At 39.2% G+C, this 22089-nt stretch overlaps 1 protein-coding gene across 1 annotated transcript in view; it reads right to left on the minus strand.

Annotated features, from left to right (window-relative positions):
* SNX25 (sorting nexin 25) overlaps positions 1-22089 on the minus strand; it is a 91378-nt gene that overhangs the window by 63664 nt on the left and 5625 nt on the right. Inside the window, exons 2-3 of the mRNA XM_072862575.1 lie at positions 13240-13324; positions 2187-2403 (exon numbers count right to left, since the gene is read on the minus strand). Of these exons, the coding sequence (XP_072718676.1) occupies positions 2187-2403; positions 13240-13324 (302 nt within the window). The remainder of the gene's footprint in view (positions 1-2186; positions 2404-13239; positions 13325-22089) is intronic.

Raw genomic sequence — 22089 nt, forward strand, 5'->3', positions numbered from 1 at the left:
TTAGAAAGACGAATTTTCTGTACTGTGACAATATAGAAATGAATTGAAGGCTTTCCAATAAACTCTTATCTTCCCAGTTAGAAGTGACACACTTTATAATTCTCAGTCTATAGCTTAAAATGTCAGCAGGTTCTAGCACAGTAAACTCCATAGCAGTAGGCAATTTAGTAAAAAACTCAAATTATTCTTAAAACCACAAATTCCATTTAAAAAAACAGTATCAGAGTCTTCAGCTATGCTTCCATATTTATTACGTGCATACTCAGATCACCCAACAGTACAAATTCAATCTGTAGTGTATGAGCACAATGCCACATTTCTGCTGACTTTGCCATACATACATACATATTATTTAAGCCCTCTCTCCATCTGCCAAGAAAACGTGAGCCCTGTGCAATTTCCATAAAGCTTCCTAGGATTTTTGAGCAAGTCTGGATGAGCAGCATGAGGATATACTAGTGCTTCACATTTTGCATCATGCAGCATCATGCCACTGATCAGCTGTTAGGCACTCTAAAACCAGACCTTCCTCCTTGTGAATTCACAGTCTTGCAGCATGTGAAAAAACAGTTAATGGGTCCAATTTCAACCTATACAAAACCTGCAGTTACAGCTATAGCGTTTGTTGCATTTTTTTTAACCTGCTATCACATTAATTCTTGATAGGATTTTTTTCATTACCATGTTAACGCAACCTCCCTTATCCAGCATTGACTAAGGTGCATTTACCATTCCAAAGTGAAAAAGTTAATTGGAAAATACCCAAGAGAATTTATTTTAGCTCTACATAGTGGAAATAACAATCCAACAAAGACCTAGAGGAAGTGGTCATAATTCTCAACAGATAAGGAATCTCATCAAGAATCAGCATTAATAATAATTCTGCAATTGCAGATTCTATGTCCCCAGCTTCAAACAGGAAAACATTTACACTTAAAAAAAAAAATACCACCCCCATCCTTTAACTGTTCAAATCAAACTCTTCCTAATTCCCAAAAGCAAGCGCTTTACTGCAAAAAAGGGCAAGTACAAGCATAATGCTTAAGAATTGGGGAGCACACTTAGGAGCTTTACCTGACCAAGAGATTTCTACCACATTCCAGAGCTGAAAGAAGGTAATATCTGGAATACAATGCAAGATTTACTGCAATGTGCATACACCTTAATTTCTTCTTTTCTTGAATGTAACCACCCTTTAGTTTCTTTTTGTCTTTATTTCCTACACATTAGCTTACATAAAGCTGGCATCTATCACAAATACATTAACCCTATCTTCTGCACCAGAACAGAAAGAAGTGTGAATGGGAACACACAGACTGGTCACTGACAGAAAACAGTTGATCTTTTTCCTCTGAAGCGTTGTTAAAAATGTATGGATCTAACTGTAGGCAAAACAACTTCATAGTATAAAATGTATAGACTAAATCTGAATGACCAAAGCGTATTTCAATTAGGATAACTGAAATGCAGGTAAGTGCAGATATAAGCCCAAATTCCATGCACAATTACACAAACTGTGCACTCAGATGTGGGAACTGCATAGGCTAAGAGCTCCCATTTGCAATTACAATTTGGGTGCAACTCTAGCATTTAGTGGACAGCTGACCTTTTTAAGTAGACAAAGAGAGCCTTGCCAAAAAGAAAATTCGTGGAATTAGCAAGATAACCTAAATAGAGAAAGAAAATCCAGCCAACAATTTTTCCAGCAGAAAAATCTTGTTACCGCAGGACAGGCCACTTACAGAAACCACGAGGCTTTGCCTCCCAGGACTAGAAGAAATGGGAAACTGAATGGAATTAATTCTGGTGCTATTTTGGGAAAGGGACAAATAACTATCTTCTTGTCTGTTGACTGCTCTGACAGCGCCTCTCCTTTCCCTTGCAGGTTCACACTACTTGCAGGAACTGCTCACACAGCCCACCTCCTAGTGTGAGCAAAGGACCCAAAGATGAAACTGAAACAGCAGTCAATCCGAACTCTGAGAAAAGGAAGACAAGGGCTTTCTTCCACAGGTCTTATGGATGCCCTGAAGCCTGCTTGATCTCTAAAACCGGTAATAAGCCTGAACTGTTTTCTTTATCAGTTGCCTACAAAAGCATTACACTCTTCATTGCTTTGATATAGCACATCTGAAAGCAAAGAGAGAAGCAGAAAATTCCAATGAAATGCAGAGTTTTGTTTTTACCTGGCATTGGCTCCTTTAAGGTCACAGAAGTGCGAGAGTACAGCTTTCACTACATCATTGCAGACAACTTTAACTACATCAATGTGACTCAGCCTCTGTCGCAGCTGCTTGGCAATCTCCCAGAAGTCTTCAGATAGCAGCTGGTACAGCTGCCCTTCATCTCTGCTGAGTTGCCCATACCAGGATAGGATGTAATCTCTATAGCTGTAGTCAAACACTGAAAGGAGAAACAAAACAATAAATAGCAAAAACTGCAAAGGGGGAAGGCACACCAAGATAGGAAAAACATAATCCTCCACCCTTCTCCTCAAGTCGGGTAATAGGTTTCATACCTTCTTCTTTGGGTTTTAAATTCTTGCCAAAGCGTCCTGGGATAGTTAATTTTCTTCCCAGTAGCTGGTATAGTGCTGTGTTTTGGATTTAGTATGAGAATAGTGTTGATAGCAATAATTGAAACATCAGTGTGTTAAGTAGTGCTTACACTGGTCAAGGACTTTTCAGCTTCCCATGCTCTGCCAGGTGCACAAGAAGCTGGGAGGGGGCACAGCCAGGACAGCTGACCCAAACTGGCCAAAGGGATAGTCCATACCGTATGACGTCATGCTCAGTATAGAAACTGGGGGGAGTTGGCCAGGGGGTAGTGATTGCTGCTTGCAGACTGGCTGGGTGTTGGTTGGCAGGCGGTGAGCAGCTGTATCACTTGTTTTTTGTTGTTGCTGTTTTTTTTTTCCTTTGTTTTGTTCCTCTCTCTCATTTTCCTTTTCGTTACAATTTATTATTATTGTATTTTTCTTTTTTTTTCCCAATTATTAAACTGTTCTTATCTCAACCCACGAGTTTTCTTAATTTTGCTCTTCTGATTCTCTCCCCCATCCCATGGGGGAGGGAGGGTGAGCGAGCAGCTGTGTGGTGCTTAGTTTCTGACTGAAGCTAAACCACGACACAAAGAAAGTAAGGTTAGCAAAGTTACAGAAATCTGCACCTAACAGGTTACTGGAGGTCACTTTGCAAAGCAAAGCCTGTAAGTGGATTTGCTCAGACAGGTTACTAGCCACACACAAAACTTCAAACTAATACCTGTCTCTCAATAGTGGATTTGGTTATATGAACTATCATATAATCTGACGGTGTCTAGGCTGTTGCAGACTGAAACCAGCCTTCTTTATATAGGAATTCAACAGTCCCCACTCCAAAGTCACAGTTAAAAGGAGAGGGGGTAAGATTTTGGGATTTCAAAAGACATATACAATACTGAACAACACTGCAGAAAGTAAATTATAGGATCGGAAGAACTAGAGATAAGAGAGAACAAGTAGATTAGCAAGACAGCATGAATGACAAGTATTCCAAACTACATCTAGAAGCAATAACCAAGATTACTGTAATTGCAAGTCCCATGGCAACACCATCTTCTACCATTCTGACCTTTCTTTTCAACAACATTTGTGTGCCACCAGTTTTACTGGTGTTTCACTATAGCAGATGTCCCTGGAGGTCTAGGAGGGAGCAGGAGGTGTTCAGGGAGCACGCATGAGCCATGTTTAACAGTTAAAAAAGAGATGGGGAAAAAACGGGGGTGGAAGAAGGAGTCAGTTCACATCTACCAGAGGGATAACTGAACAAGAAGGGGGAAAATAAGTCATGTGCCTGATAACCTGAGCAGCTTCTTTACCAGACATCCTGATTTCAGACTTTTTATATAAAAAGTATGTGTCATTTGTCAGTGTAAGCCTGTGGTGCAAAGTAATCATGTGACTCCACTATTTCTTACTTTCCACGTTGATGGAAGTTGTTTGTTTGGCAGCTTAGTAAAATATAAAAAGCTCCCTGGCACTGTGACAGTGAACAATAACATAGTAATAGCAGAACAAGTTACGTTGAATACTTTTGCCTGCCTGAAATACTAGCAGACCTCATCCTACATCACCTTGTTAAAAACATTTCAAAAGAAAAGGCTAAAATTGATAAAGTTTCTAGTCAAATGCTTCATAAATCAACTTCCTCAGGTTTATAAAGAAAGAAACTGAGTCACTTCACTGAGTATGCTGAAATATAAAGTTAAAAGCCTTTTACTAAGTCATTTCAAGGCTTTTAAATTAATTAGTCAGAAAAACATTTCAATCAGTCAATCCATAAATAAATAGAAGTTTTGAGTCTTTTCTCTGATCCAGGAGAGAAAAAAAAATATGCAGACCCATACTGCAGGATGGGAACTTCCAACGTTGAAATACATCCAATTTCATTACTTTTCTAAAACAGAAGAAATCATATTACATTGAAAACTGCCACTCACAAATACTACAAAGTGATAATAACAGCTATAAAAGGTAGTGGTCTTCTGATAAGCAAGCTGAAGAATAATCCCTTGATACGCTGAAGAGCAATTGGGAACAGCATTTTAAAAACTGAAGTTTATTACTTATGTCAAGTCTTCCATGACAACAGACATTTTAAGCATCTATGTTTCCACAGCTGTCCTCATGTCCTCTGCAACCACCTTTTTTGTATAGCTTGGTTACTCTCTTCTGTTGCAATACCTGCAATGCTGTGGAAAGCCAATCACAGCATGGATTCTTCCTTTCCATGTGCTCTGTAAGAGACCCGAATTTCTCAAGCGCATTCAAAACACACTGTACTGTAGTATTTGTTATCATCATAACTGGCAGATGACAACTTACTTCTTCCAATTTTCTTAGACACCCTCTCTACCCTAAAATGAACGCAAGGGTACAAAGTACCATATTTCTTCAGCACCTTTTGCCTAAGAAGCCAAGTCATGGTATAGAGTGGTGGCTCCTACAGATATCCATTGGACAGAACTCTACAAAACAAGAGCACAAGAGTTAAACTTGTATCTCTATCCTTTAGACTATATTATCTTTCAAAACACATATCTATTCCCACTAATCTTTAATGTATAACTGTATTTTTAGGCAACTCTTCTCCAAAATGAGCTTAGTTCCTCGTTCACTCCTTAATCGCCATCATATCCAATGTTAAGTATCTCTGCTCTGGTAAAGCACAACATTCAAACATATAACAATGCTTATTAGTAAATTATGACAGCACAACTCTTGCAACTTTACTATGCTCCCAGTTGAAATACTTGAAGCAAGATCTATTACAGTGGGAAGACTCCTGCTCAGACATAGCAAGGTGATGGTACAGTTCTTCATCTAGGTGTATCAACATTAAAGAACCATGAAATCTAGTGGTAATATCAAACTAAAGACAGAAGATCACCAATCATCACCAAAAATTAAGCCACGCGAGTATCAAATACTTCACTTGTGTTTCTCTCTGCCAGTTACACACTTTCAACACCTTAAATTGACTACCCCACTTTAAAACGTATTTTCCTGCACCTACCTTTCATAACTCTCTTCCTTTACTTCCTTTCTATAGTTTCCCTGTCACCTCTGAGCCCCGTTGCCCTTCTGCATCACAACAGTTTAACCGTGCTGTTCTCTAAAATTCGGGGTACTTTAGAGCCCAGAATGTATGCCCAAATGAGTAATGAGACACCTTTTAGGACCTGTTTAAAAAAAAAAAAAATTAAAAAGGACACCAGACACAGACACTAACAGCAGTCTGTGCTGGGGTAAGACACTGCCTCATCCGTATGCGTCATCCTGACCATGATGCGCTGTTGCTGCTTTGGTTTCATGCCTATTGATGCAGCTGGTGCCTCTTTCAGCACGCTAAAGAAATACAGAAAACAAATGTATGAATTTTATAGAGCACAGCTTGCTTCCTTCAGAGAAGAAATCCGCTCATGCATCTACTCGTTATTTTTATACTGCACGTTTTCTAAAACATTGAAAACAACTGGTCAGAAGACAAGGAAGGAATAAAAAGAAGAGCAGAACACACTTTCAGGACAATACCTTACTACCACTAACTCAGCCACTACAAACATGAAACAAATTTCTTCTGATCGAATCAGATACAGTAAGAGCAATGAGGCTGGTGCAAAACTGTAGAAACAGCTACTGGGTTTTCTAAATTAGTTCAGAAGATCCAAGTCCCCAGCTGCTATAATCTGATTGAAAGTCATTCCCACGTGAACATGAAGTTGAGCCTCTTCAATTAGTCTTTTCAAAGACTGTAAACTAAAAGAGTGTTGGGAGCAGAGAGCCAGAAGCTTCTGTGGAGGTTAGTGAGGACACCCCTCTAGACCCTTCCTTCATTCCTAACCCCACATAGGTCTACATTAACTGCTATCCCTTCTTCTTCCACATTCATTCATTCATTCAGAGGTTCAGTAGCACCAGAAGAGCCAGTGGGTCAGACTGGCTTCAAATGTGCAATTTGCAGAGCTTCACATTAGACAGTTTTTACGCTGCTAAGATTCATTACCCAACTTTATGAAAAACAACATAGAAATCTGAATAACAAGGACTAAATGCCTACCCATTTTCTCAAAGCACCATTAAAAAACAGACCTGAAATATTCTCCCCATGCAAATGCATACACAGACTTCCAAGTTTCAAACAGGAAGTAAATATCCTTTCCCGAAAGCACTGGAGAGAGAGTCCAGAACCATTACATTTAAGTTACGGTCAAATCCAAAACTCTCCTGTGATCATATGAACAACAGAAGAGAAGGTATAGTTACAACTCTGACTTGAGTTTTTCTACAACAGCAAGCATCACAATCTGTAAAACAGAAATGCAACATTAATATGAATTGTGCTAAGATCCTCCATCAGGAAACTTCCAAATAACCAAGAAGCGTTATTATAATGTTGTGCTACACAACACTAGATTTAACATGCATGATATGGTTATCATAAGCTATACTTGAACAAAAATACTTTCAATAAATATTTAATGAAAAAGATGACAGACTATACCACCATTAAGTACCTGGCAAAGAACTGTTCTATAGAGGTAAATGTTAAATGCTTAGTTATTTGTTACAGCTACTACTTTTTCCCCCCTGCCAAAAGCCAATCCGGGGGGGGGGGGAGGAGGGGGAGAAGCAGCCTTATCTTTGTCCTCAAAAATCAAATTAAAATATTAAAGACCCTATATTTAACTCCATAAAAATTGCTAATAAATAATCTGAATATGCAACTCTATCATTTCCAAGACATGAATTTTTAAATTGAAAGAGATAAAGCCCATTATTCACTTACTGTATTTTAGAGTTTATTATGCTTTAGCTATACAATACAAATTAAGATGATGAGGGTTTATATTTAACATTATCTATCTTTATTGAAGTTTCTCATTCCCACTAAATCTTTATTTGGAACATGGTGTTAAAGGCTGGCAAAATGCTGTGTAAATGCCTAGACTTCAGTGACTGGGAACCTGCCCCAGTCACTAGCAATAGTGATTTATAGACTGCAGTTCTCTTGTTAAAGTTCATGCTTGGAATACAGTAGCATTTCTTGGTTTCCTTGCATTTTACAACATTATTCAAACTTCATGAAACTGACATGTTTCTTTAATAGACTAGATGTTATCGTTGTGCATAGATGGATAGCCCCTGTGTGAAATGGATCATACCCTGACAGTCTCCCATTCCACACTGTTTGGTTTATTTTTATTAACATTTTCTTGACATTTGCTTCTTTAATAATTATTATGAATGTGCAGAAAAAACATAGAAATTTCCAAATAGATAAACAATAGAGAAAAAAAATGTGTTAAAAATCTAGGAAATGCATTCAAAAAATAATTCAGACAAATTTCTGTTCAAACAGTTTTTCCCATGTACCCTTTGCCAAGGGTTCTTAGCTCCAAGTGTTTGAATCCCAGTAGCAGAGAGAACATGAATTCAAATTAAGTCTTGCTCATATTTTGGACCCAAACAACTCATTTTTTGAGAACTGTGGGGAAAAAAAAAATACAGCTTTTCAAATAAGAGTGGCAGAAGCTACTGCAAATTTTTTTTCTAAACGTCAATGTGTGGATCTTAAGCTGGGAAATGAGATAGATTGGGAAAAAACTCCTTCTGTAAAGGGAAGTCCTGCCTTACACCCCTAATAGAGTTCTTCTAAGGGGTCAAGAAGAACACAGACAGGCAAGATCTGATCCACAGGTACAATCTAATTAAATTCCCAAAATATTTCCAACAAGGTCACCTCAACACAGGGCTGAAGAAAGATAAGCACTATGAAAGAAGAGATGGCTCTCTGGCATGAAGTATTTTAAGAGCTAAGAAACGTAGGATATGAATAAACAGTCAATTTTCACAGCAGAAGGATTTCACCAGTGGAGTTCTACTGGGATTAGTGCTACGGCCTGTGCTGTTTTACTTACTCATAAATGATCCAGTAAAGCAGGTAAGTAATATGAAGACCAATTTTCCTGGCACTACTAAAGCAGTAGAGACAAAGACTGACTGTGAAGAATAACAAAAAGACCACAGGATATGGGGTAATAAAAAAGGAAGATGAAATTCAGTTCCAGGGAGACCGGCTACACACACGGTGGATAAATCTACTGACAGCTACAGCCCTCAGCCCAAACAGTACGCTGAGCAACAGCAGCACGCATCTGACTGAGCACAGTCTCTCTTAAGAGATATGTTCCTAAACTACTGTCATGGTTTAGCCCTAGCTGGGAACTAAGCACCACGCAGCCGCTTGCTCACTCCCCCCCGGTGGGATGGGGGAGAGAATCGGAAGAGCAAAAGTAAGAACTCGAGGGTTGAGTTAAAGACAGTTTAATACGGAAAGCAAAAGCTGCGCACGCAAGCGAAGCAAAGCAAGGAATTAATTCACTCCTTCCCATGGGCAGGCAGGTGTTCAGCCATCTCCAGGAAAGCAGGGCTCCATCACCCATAACGGTTAGTTGGGAAGACAAACACCATCACTCCGAATGTCCCCCCCTTCCTTCTTCTTCCCCAGCTTTATATACTGAGCATGGCGTCATGTGGTATGGAATAGCCCTTTGGTCAGTTTGGATCAACTATCCTGGCTGTGCCCCCTCCCAGCTTCTTCTGCACCTGGCAGAGCACAGGAAGCTGAAAAGTCCTTGAGTAGTGCAGCAACAACTAAAACATCTCTGTATTATCAACACTGTTTTCAGCACAAATCCAAAACATAGCCCCACACCAGCCACTATAAAGAAAATTAACTCTATCTCAGCTGAAACCAGGACAACTACCATATGATATGGGCTGAAAACATGAAGTTACCAGATAAGCAACGGGAAGCATTAAAAGGTTAAAAGTATTTGTAAAAGTGGATCATATTTTCTTTGCATAATATAAATGAAGGGCAAACAATAATCAAATCAATCTATCAAGAAAAAGCATGAAAAATACTGAAAAAAACATATTTCAGTGTTAGTCACTCAAGTACTACTGGCCGAAAAAGGTACTTGGGGGTTTATAACTAAAAGGCCTTCTCTTTCTGCCATATTCAACAAGGAAGATCTTTTTATAACGTTACACTTGTTCTGATTTTGAGCACTTAGATTTCATAAAACACACCACACAGTCGCAGAGCTAATTCACAGCTTTCCCTCACCTTGTATCTACAGCTTGTGCAAGTATGCTATAATTAAGAATAAAGCAGCACTCTGAAGCACCATCCTTTTATACCTCTCTGTTGCCAATGGGAATAGGAAAGAAGTTTAGAACTGAGCTGTAAACCAACGTAAACAGAAGTTCCTTCTTGGTGGCGCTTAGTGACCAATATTGTAGAAAGACAATTCCCAACAACTCTGTTACACTGCCTTTGGCAAGACGAGAACCTATCCAAGACACAGGCAACTATTATCAGCCAAAGATCATCACAGGAATACTATTTAAGCACCATAATGTTTTCAAGTTTACTGAAATAAGACTGATGGTTGAAATGGAAACATGCATGACTCCTTCAATTAAAACTAAGGATGATCACTGATATCTAGCCTTCCAACTACATTAACAGGCTATGATGAGAACATCAGGAAAAATGCAGTAAAGCACGTGACAGCTTGTCAAGCGAGACACAGCACAGAACCTCAGGGAACGGTGCAGTAATGGAGAGCCACTCTAAACCCAGAGGGAAAAGTCCACACAGACTGGCTGTATCACCAGCAAAAGCATGGCATGACTGAGTAACAGTCAACAGGCAATTCTTGAGGGGTGCAAGATAGTTAGCAACTAACAGTAAACCCTAGGCAAACTTAATCACACAAATTATGAAAAACAGATGAAGCTAGAATTAACCAAAGGGCTGTCTCTTCATAACCAGCAATAGCATTTCTGAAATTAGGTGATGCCAGCTCCTCCAAAAATGTTATCCTTGCATCTCTAAGGTAACGTAAAGAGAAGTAAAATCTGATTAAAAAAACACTGCAAAACCCCATTGACTGTGATAATCTGACAACACCTACTCAAAACCTCAAGTGGCAGTAGGAGTCTGAACTGGTCCCCAAGATTAAAATCTCAGGAGAACTGAAAGCCTCCTAACTAAATGAATGAGATTTTTTAAAGCATTTTGTTGAACAGCGTGTTAGATCTAAACAGCAAGAAGTTGGCAAAAATTCCCGGGATTTACAAATACTTTAATCCTCATCAGTGTAAGATTGATTAGCATTAGAGTATGGCACTAATGAAACAGAAATACAGACAGTATTTTTTATATCATTAGTAATAAAGTTTTATTTAACCATGAACTTGTAAGAAAGCTTTCATAGTATCAAGACAACTACAAATTTCAGAACTGTCACAGGGCAAGGTATGTGTCCTGCCTATTTTCAGACAGACCGATCATTTTACTCTAATAAAAAAGTAAAATGTTTCTTTTTGGGATTCATTCAGTATCTCCAACTTAAGTTGACTTGAACACCTTCCAAAACCAAAATGCCTGCTTAAGTCTACATGTGGTAGAGTGAAAAGTACAGTCTCATCCTTGTCAAACTGCATAACAGAGAAGAAGTTGGCTTCATTAGTCACTTAGGCCTGGAAGAAATACAACCAAATCTGACAAGTTTGCTTTCCAAACTTCAGAGTGAGAATGGAGCGTAAAAGCTACTCTGAAAAGAAACAGCAGAAAGGCAACTAAGCTACCACAACAGAAGGTCTTCAACTCTGAAAAATGAATCAATATCGTTAACTTGCTTTCAGCCTTACTGAGTAAGGATGGACTCATGCATCCAACTGAATGCTATCTGCAGGATAAATACCTTAGGTGAAGGCAGCTCCCATATTTTTTACAGACACGAGTTACTCCTATGCGCAAGTAACAGGATGGAAGCGTAACACAACTGTCTTTCCCCCAGTATTCCACAATACCTGTTGTCTGTCTCCAGATAACCCCACTATCTCTGACTCTGTGCTGATTATGTCAAGGCTTAATTTCAAACTCCAATGTAGGTTATCCAAAATGTAAAGTACACATGTGAGAATACAGCAAATAACTTGTTAGCGCTTGTTTCATACATGTAATGTTTAGACTCCACTATCCTTTTCATGTCATCAGGAATCCTGTAATCTGAAACATTCCAGATGAAAATGGTACCTAAAACCAAATTATGGTATGTTACAATAGTTCACCTTCACAGAAACATGCTATAGTAGATAAAGTGCTCTAATTTTACATTTTAGCTACATATCCTGCTAACAGCTATTCATAAAAATAACTTTAAAGATATTACGCATCCCAATAAGTTTCCATAACACAACCAACCTGTTTAAAGCAATGCTAATTTTAAAATACTCTCCAGATGTGAAAAAAGATAAGGAAATAAAACAGTGCTGCAAAGAAATCTTAAAGAAAATACATTCAAAATTAGATAAAATATTTACAAAAGACTGAAATAGCATCATATTTTATAAATATATTTTAAAAGCTACAGTACACAACTCTTCATATGTTTTCTTCTTTTAATATGCAAGCCAGGTTTTTTTCCCCCAAAATCGTCTTTAAGTTCCAACCTAGCATAAACTTTTAAGTAACAAATCAAAAAATTTTTGCTTCAAACTCTGATACTATCCCAAGTTCCACAATATTTTTTATTACTAGGAGTCAGTTGAAAAAATGTGTCCAGAAGTAGTAGTTATTCTTTAAAGAATTGTAAACAAGGTATTTTAAATCCATATTATCATAGTTCACATTTTACAATCTAAAGCCCAGTGACTGTACTGGTGACCCACAGATTTCATAGACTGTGTCAGCCAGAAATACTAATGTTGATTTTAGATTTAGTTGTCACAGCAAGAATTGCACTAAATGGGAAGACTGTTTGCAAGAGCCTACAGGATTTATCAGTTCAGGAAACCCAATGTTGTGGTTTAACCCGGCAGGCAGCTAAACACCACGCAGCTGTTTGCTCACTCCCCTGCAGTGGGATGGGGAGAGAATCGGGAGGGGAAGTAAAATTCATAGGTTGAGATAAAGACAGTTTAATAGGACAGAAAAGGAAGGGAAAATAATAATAATAATAGAACATACAAAACAAGTGATGCACAATGCAATTGCTCACCACCCATCGACCAATGCCCAGCCAGTCCCCAAGCAGCCACCCCTCGGCCAAATCCCTCCAGTTTCTATACTGAGCATGACATCATATGGTATGGAATAGCCCTTTGGCCAGCTTGGGTCACCTGTCCTGGCTGTGCCCCCTCCCAGCTTCTCGCTGGCAGGTCATTGGAAGCCAAAAAGTCCTTGAGTTAGTGTAAGCATTATTTAGCAACAACTAAAACATCAGTGTGTTATCACATTATTCTCATGCTAAATCCAAAACACAGCACTATACCAGCTACTAGGAAGAAAGTTAACTCTATCCCAGCTGAAACCAGGACACCCAATCAAGAATCTTTGAAGTGTTACCTTTTTGTTTCGTGCACAAGTATTAAGGACTCTATTTTAATATATGTAAAAAACAGCCACTAAAATTACAAGATACTGGTTAAATTGCAAAACCAACACCACATTACTTAACTACAATGGATCTCTTGGGAAGACCAAGACCTTGCACTTTTATTTTGTATCACAGAATAAACCAGGGTTATACTCTAAAATCCTGGAATATTGTACAGTCATGGTTTGCTAAGGGGACAAGAGATATTCAGTCTAATGTGCCTTTGTCCAAGTTAAGTCTCACCTTCTTTCAGTGCTTTATCCATGTTGTGAGAAATGACCACTCTCCTTGATTGGACTGAATCATGGGAGCTTCCAGACCCATTACTCTGAAATTCAAAGAGAACATTCATCATAGGAGGAAGAAATAAACCAAAAATGACAGAAAAAAAAACCAACCTGGAATTCAAGGTGATAGTACTACATAATTTGTTTTTTATACAAATATTGTCACCCCATATGATTAAAACAGATGAGTGTCAATTGTCTGTGAGGTTATTATACATCGTTCATTAACCACACATTAATACCCACTGTTGCATATGGTACACTGTACAACTTGCCAAATTATCTTAAGGTTTTGTTTTTTGGTAGAAGGGAGCTGTATCCAATTTGCAATTCAATGCATTGAGAACAGGACATGCATTTAATAAAACAACTGGAACTCTTCTATTCAGTATTTTCACAGCTTTTAAGATTTCCAAGAGATAGGTCAATAGCAAATAGAACATCTTTACAGCCTACTGTCAGACGGACTTCATTCAGCCTCATAAACCACTTTTTAAAATAAAAGTGAAGCCCTTGGATCTCCTCCAGTAATTTTGGTTCACATTCTTTTGGGCTTCTTCCTTCAAAGACACTTCTGGCTGCTGCATTTTAACCTGCTGTACTATACAAACATTTGTCTATTTTGGAGTATTAGCCCTTATAATGTCCAAACAGGTGGGCAGACAGAGAAACATTTTTCAGGGTGTAGACAAAAAGCAGTGATTCATGCTGTCCTTATATAGAAAGGAGTGCGATTCAAATCAGAAATAGGAATTGTCCCCACTGCCACTCAGCTTACTTTGCTCCCCTTGATGGGAGCTCAGACTCTTCTCAGTGAGGAGACAGCGCTTCAGAAATGTCCCAATCCCTCCAACATTCACCAAATAGAGAATAAGAAAGCAGTATAACCTTTAACGGGGGTTTAAGTAAAAACATTCTTTAATGCTTTTAAAGGTACTATGCCATTATTTCAGCCAATTTGCAGGCTAATAGTGTATTTTGGTGTAACACATTTTCCTTCTACTGCACATACATGCATGTAGAATCTAGTATAAAGCATGTCTAATGGGACATAGATGGAGTCTAAGCATTACCCCAACAGCAAAAATAAAGCTGTTCAGACTCTCTCACACCTAACACACAGCATTTCTACAGATACTTTCCAGGCCTTGAGTGCCCTCCTTCCACCCACAGATAATTTGTTCCAGCTTCTGGGTGAGTGCAGCAACACTCCCTAGACTTCTTCCAGTCGCTACTCTGAGACCACGGCTGTGGTCTTCCAGCCATTTTCTTCCTCTCTTGACAACGCTATCAATGGCAAGAGCAGCAAGATTTCAGCATGTTTGCCTCCATTTGCAGCACATCTTACTATCAAAACTATAGTTAAGGAGGGGTAAGAACAGAGTATTATCTGATTAGTGAGCCACCACAGATTTTCATGGCCCCCTTTTACCTGACTGCGATGCTAGTAAAAGCTAAGCCATAAACGGCTGAAGAAAGTGTTTCTGCTGTCTGGAAGAACGCCTAACAACAATATTTGTAAGGCTCCAGTACATCACCTCTGACTGCTAATGTTGTCGTGCTTCCTCCACACAAAGCTGTGTTAATGCTAGTCACACAATTACTTCAGGATTTTTCTGCTTTATTTGCAGCAGGAAATCAGATGATTCACAACCACTCCAATTTAAAAAGAGAAGACAGACTCACAGAGACATTAAACATCCCAAATACATCTGGGGAGGGGGAAGGGATTCAGAAAGCCCTATTAAGCAAAATCGCTCAGGTCTTTCTGTGAAGAAAGAGCTCCTAAACACAAGGCCACAATCCTGACTGAAGCTCTGTGCTCAACATACCCCATCCTCCTTAACACTCATGCTAGCTTGGGTATCCTACAAGACTAAGCCTTGTGCTAAACAGTCATCCCTGCATAGAGGTCGGTAACCTCAAGCCCCTAATTTAGGCATCCACAGTTCTCATTTGTACATAGTTTGCAGGAAGTGTTTTTTATGGCCTAAAGCATCAGTAAGCGCTCTCATGAAGCGCTAGACAAATTACTCCTTTCAAAAATAGTTTAAACACAAACTGAGATACAAAAATTATAAATGCTGAACTCTTACTTTTGCCTCCCTACCTGCCTCAGTTTAGGACTTCTTTACAGCAGAGGGAACAAAAAAAAAAAAAAAAAAAAAAAAGGCCTTCAGAGGGGATCCACAGTTGCAAGTAGCTGGCTCCACATCACCACACTACGATCCAATCTACACAATTCCACAAAGCAGGAACTGATCCTTTTATGTTTCAATCTTGAACATTCATGTTAAGAACAAGGCAGACTATCACTGCCTCAGTGAAATGCTGCCTCTTAAATACCAAGATACAAACTCACATTTCAGCTTGCAAGAATATATTTCATTGAGAACGTCCTCTACAGTTGGTACGTTTGACTTCTAAAAGGCACCAGCTTTTCATTTAAAAAAAAAGAGTAACATCAATGTTTAGCATGGAGAAATTCAAGTAAGACAAGTGATCAAAAAGAATTTAAAAGGTAAGAAGTGAATACCACCACTAGCAATGGTGATTTTACTGCTGCACAAATGTAATTAATGAAGGGCAAAGGAAGATGCACGGTATAGTGGATTTTCTGATAAATTTTCCATACTCATACAGGTATTGCATACAACACCATGCACAGTCTGAGAGAGAAGTACAGAGCAAGAAACAAACCTTGTTTAAAAACAAGGTTTCAACTTTGTTTAAAAACAAATTTTAAAGAACAGATGAGAATCTAACATTTGAATAAATAGGAATGTTTAAATGCATTGGAGTGATGTGGGTTGGGTTAGTTCAGGCTTAAGAAAAAACAGTTCATGGGAGACCTTATTGCTGTCTCCAACTACCAAATGAGAGGGTACAGAGAAGAGCGCGCCAGATTCTTCTTGCAGATGCACAGGACAAGAGGCAAGGTTGCAACACAGGAAATCCCATCACTTACAAGGCAAAACTATTTTAACTATGAGGCTGGTCAAATACCAGAACGGGGGTGCTGAGAGGCTGTGGAGTCTCCATCTGTGGAGATATTCAAAACTCAACAGGAGAAAGCCCTGAGCAACCTTACTGGTTCGACCCACCGTGAGCAGGGGGGTGGACTAGATGCCCTCCAGACATTCTTTCCAACCTGAACTGTTCTGTGATTCTTGATGATCCTTCAGAGAACTGTGAATTTAATTTAGTCATTGATAATGTATCAGATCTTAATTTGCCTTCTCTAAAACAGCTGATCAAAGTCTTTTTTCCTTTCAGTCTTAGGAACTTGCATTTAGCAGAATCAAGTCTTAAGTCTTGTTAGCTTTGATTTACTTTTAAAAAATTCTGTTTCTGTGAGAACAATAAGGATGAAAACTAAAAAAAACCACCTCTAAAAAACTAACAGGCACCCCTGAGTTGCCTGACATACAGCAACAAACACCTTGAAACCAACAGTAACAACCCGGTAACACAGGTTTACCAGCACCTGTGATAACAGAAGGATTTCAGAAAATTCACAGTCCAAAATCAGCTCTAACAGCTGAGAGAATGAAAAATCCAGCAGATTTTACTGGAAGATTTTCTTCCCACCCCTGCCTCAAGTCAGATGGAGAACGTATGCAGAGAACAGGTTCAGCTAGAAAGCCTAGACTTGAATGTTTTCACATTTTTCTTCATGTCGCTCACTAAAGGAAACTGGTGCTACATTTCATGAAACAGTTCGCGTAACCCTGACTGAGACAAAGATGTTCATAAATGGATTTAATACAGCCAAAGCTCTAGCTTAGCTGCTCTTTTATACTGATTAAAACCTGGTATGTTCCCCATTAGTCCTGACTTGCACTATATTAGCTCCCAAAAATAGGGCTCCACTCCATTGAGTTTATTGTTGAAGAATGGCAGAAACCAGACTGAAACTTAAATATGGCTTGACAAAATGACTTGAAGGGGTAGGGGTGAGCACATTTGGACAGCACATGCAAAGAATGAGGTTGCTAACAAACAGGGAGGCCTGCTTCCTGGAACAGTTCAAGTTTTTCCCAATTTTGACTTTGTTTACAGGCTGAAAAAAAGGATGTGTGTATTTCCTGGAGACTTCTGAATAATACTCATTGTTTGATACTTTTGAGAATAATTTAAGATGCAGACAACAACAGTCTGAAAGGTCCAGGAAAAAAAACCCCAAGGCTGGCAATGAGCCTGAAATTTTGTCTCAGGTTCAGTCTCCCACAGATGCAAAAATTAAGTTCATGTCATTTATTGGTTTAAACAATTTCAGTAATTTAAAATTAGTTTTGAAGAAAACAAAAAATGTTAATTACTAACGAAATAAGAAGGTGTTGCAACAACTACACTGAATAAAAGCCAAAGCATGGAGAACACAGGAGTACCTTCCGCTATCAAGAAATCCATCCGCAATACTCAGTCATCAAATGTAATTCTTAAAACACAACAGCAGAAGGCCAGGCACCTACTACAGGCACGCCACACACAGACTTACTCTGCCACGGAATTAAAGCCAGAAGCAGAGAAAAATTAACAATTATTTCTACTACATTAACTGAATTACAACAAAACTAGAATGGAGCTCAGGACGGATCCCACAATATAAATGGGTATTGTGCATGAGACGCTCAGTTTAATCACTGATCTAAAAGGCAAAGACTACATCTAATTCAGCATACAAGAACTATCCAGTTACTCAGAGCTACTTGCTCCACCCACTGCTGCCCTATTAATTTTATTTTCTTTGTAAAACATACATTAACATCAGACTGGACTTTGATGATAGAGAGTCACAGCTTCAAATAATACTTCACTGAACTCTCCATAAATTCAGCTTTAACTGATCTGGATAGATGTTTTCTTATAGTAGTAAATATTACTTCAACTTATGATGCAAAAATAAATTTTCTATTCACAAGAGTTAATATTTTTTAATTAATACCTATAGTTCTATTTTAGATTACAAAGCAAGTATATGTGTGTCCCATTAAGCATTAATCTACATATATTAAGGGATACCACAACTACCAATTTAAAAATCAACATATTTAAAGCACGTTAATCCTATTATGTTAAGCATCATTATCTCAGTAATGATTTTATAATATCAGCATATCTTATTTCCACTAACACAGTAGCTTCTGGAACATGTAAATTGTGTTTATTATATGGGGATCTTCCATCTTAAATGTACTGTGTTCAACACTGATAAAATTGTAGCAGTATAAAAACTTTATAATCCAGGCAGAACTTCCTTCACTTGAGATTTCATATAATACTAGACAGATAAGAATATGAAAATGAAGCCTTTATCAGGTAACACTTTCATTCCCATCACTACAGCTAAGAAATAACTGGTAAGTTAGCATTTAAATTTTTGCTCAGCAAGAAATACAGAATTATTCTCTGCTGAGATCTTTAATATCACTATCAAAATAAAGGCTCACATGAATTCTCACGGTACATGCACAGCCCCATTCTACTAAACATCTCCACACTCTCCTCCTCTCTTAAAAAAAGACAAGAACCTATGGCCTATACTTCAAGGCCAAGAGAGCCATGTGCCACAAAAACTGAATTGCTTGGCAAGCCAGAAAAAACCTGCACAGACTCGTGCCTCAGCTGCAGAGTCTCAGCTTGACAATCAGAGAGAAACTCCTGTGTTGTCTACTGCTATACCCTCCCTCCCACATGACTTTTCACTGTACAAAGGTAGGGTGTTCTGCCTTTTTAACAGAGCATCACAAAACATGCAGAATGAATCGTCATCATTGATTTTATTAACGTTAACTTGTTCTCTTTCACTGTGCGTGCTTAATAGGGGAAAAAATGGTACAGAATGACTGGTCATATAAACCTCCCATGGACACAACACAAACTTATGTTTGTGACCCCTATGACTACACAATTATTTTTTTTTAAATCACTTAACAAGGTGGCAGCTTGGGAAAGGATATAGTATTCTACATAACCGCCTCTTGCTTTGGTAAATTTTGCTGCTCTCCTTTGCAGAGCACAAGGAACCAAGACCTGGCAATAAGAAGGAACATGATCAGATTTTATTTTCAGAATGTTTTTGATATGCATGTACAGTATTTTCAATCCCAAAGCGTATCTTGAATGCAAGATGCTTTCACTCTTGACCTTATTACAGAGGTTTTGGTTCCACCTTTAGGACTCCCCTGCCAGAGACTTGGACAGCAAGATCCCAATAAGCCCACCACCCATCTGTCTTACTGACTCAGCGTGGCTCAGTTATCAGGAGAAATGAACTAACTCCCTAGTTATGTTGTCAGTCATAAAATGCTTTTCAAGTGAGATGCAGTCCCTACAAAGGTAAAAGCAGCCTGATTCACAGCAAAGTATGAAATGTCAATCTAACACAATGTTGAGAAAATTAAATGTCAAGCACAATACAATGCAGAGCTGAAGACGACACAGGATACAATGGAAGGAAACAGAAAGGGTTGCATGACAAGACAAGAAATCTCTAAATATACATGATGGATAAAAGGCTGTGTGGAAAACTAAGTCTGCTCACCGCTAAGGAGTTATGGGACAAATAAGTGAGACACAGAGTCTGAAAAATATTTCATTTCCTGAAATTAGTCTCCTGTGAGAATAAAGTTATCACTTCAAAGTTCTACCTGCAGGTAATCAACACATGCAGTCCTAACAAAACTTCAATTCTGAAAAAGCTTATAAATCCCTAAGGATAACAGATATTCCACAGATCCCTAAAAATAAACTGTAGCAGAAATATCCAACCTACAGGCCCCAAAGTGTAACAGGCCCCCACTGAACTGTAACTGAACGTTTGAGATTCATGCAGCACTCTCTTAAAATTTTAAAATATTCCTGAAATTGATAGGCAATGTGATATCTTTTAATGATTTTCATTTCAAGACTTGCCTAGTAGTAAACTCACCTGCATCATCAAAAGCTGATTGTTAACCTGCCTATATAAGAGATAGCACTAAGAACAAAAGTATCAGACTCTCGGTTCTGTTAAAAACAAAACAAACTTAAACATATCCTCTCCTTTCAATCCAGAAACAACTGATAAATTAAAAGAATGGCAGTAGATTAGAATATTTGGTTGCAAGCCCAAGAGAATCTAAAACAAGCACAACAGAAGAGCAGCAAGCAGAGACTGTAATGACTGGCAGAAGTAACAGCAAAAGCCTGCAATATCAGAGCTCTTAATACTCCGTAATGGACCAGAGAATGAGACAGACCAGAGAACATGTTTGGCTTTAGGTTGGTAAAAAACCCATAAATACTTCTGAAGACTTACTAAGGTGTAATGATCAAGACTGAAAGAAGTTAGGAAGTTTCTCCTCCCCCTCACAGCTGCTCCAAACTGCTCATGATGTCAAGATCTGCTTTGCATCATGCTTGAAATTGATGCCCACAGATGGCAAACCTTCCACTTCCTACAGCTGCTGGGGCTCCTGCAAGCTTACCTTTGCAAGCTTCATCTGATGGACAACCAGGTGATCAGGCCCAGTCAGCATGGGTTTAGGAAAGGCAGGTCCTGCTTGACTAACCTGATCTCCTTTTATGACAAGGTGACCCACTTAGTGGATGAGGGAAAGGCTGTGGATGTTGTCTACTTAGACTTTAGTAAAGCCTTTGACACTGTCTCCCACAGCATTCTCCTGGAGAAACTGTCTGCTCACGGCTTGGACGGGCGTACACTTCACTGGGTAAAAAAACTGGCTGGATGGCTGGGCCCAGAGAGTTGTGGTGAATGGAGTAAATGCAGTCGGTGGGCAATTACAAGCAGCGATCCCCAGGGCTCAGTATTGGGGCCAGTTCTGTTTAATATCTTTATCAATGATCTGGACAAGGGAATCAAGTGCATCCTCAGTAAGTCTGCAGATGACACCAAGCTGGGTGGGAGCGTTGATCTGCTTGAGGGTAGGAAGGCTCTACAGAGGGATCTGGACAGGCTGGATCGATGGACTGAGGCCAACGGTATGAGGTTCAACAAGGCTAAGTGTCAGGTCCTGCACTTGGGTCACAACAACCCCATGCAACGCTACAGGCTTGGGGAAGAGTGGCTGGAAAGCTGCCCAGCAGAGAAAGACCTGGGGGTATTGGTTGACAGACAGCTGAAGATGAGCTGGCAGTGTGCCCAGGTGGCCAAGAAGGCCAACAGCATCCTGGCTTGTATCAAAAATAGTGTGGCCAGCAGGACTAGGGAAGTCATCGTCCCCCTGTACTCAGCACTGGTGAGGCTGCACCTCGAATACTGTGTTCAGTTTTGGGCCCCTCACTACAACAAAGACATTGAGGTGCTGGAGCGTGTCCAGAGAAGGGAAATGAAGCTGGTGAAGGGTCTAGAGCACAAGTCTTATGAGGAGCAGCTGAGGGAACTGGGGTTGTTTAGCCTGGAGAAGCAGAGGCTGAGGGGAGACCTTATTGCTCTCTGCAACTACCTGAAAGGAGGTTGTAGAGAGGTGGGGGTCAGTCTCTTCTCCCAAGTAACAAATGATAGGACAAGAGGAAATGGCCTCAAGTTGCACCAGGATAGATATTAGGAAAAATTTCTTCACCGAAAGGGTTGTCCAGCACTGGAACAGGCTGCCCAGGGAAGTGGTGGAGTCACCATCCCTGGAGGTATTTGAAAGATGTGTAGATGTGGTGCTTAGGGACATGGTTTAGTGGTGGACTTGGCAGTGCTAGGTTAATGGTTGGGCTTGGTGACCTTAAAGGTCTTTTCCAACCTAAACGATTCTATGATTTCAACAATTACGTAATCCAATGAGAAAAGATTTACCCATGCTTTCCCATT

Source organism: Ciconia boyciana, chromosome 5, assembly GCF_034638445.1.
Source record: "Ciconia boyciana chromosome 5, ASM3463844v1, whole genome shotgun sequence".
NCBI lineage: Eukaryota > Metazoa > Chordata > Aves > Ciconiiformes > Ciconiidae > Ciconia > Ciconia boyciana.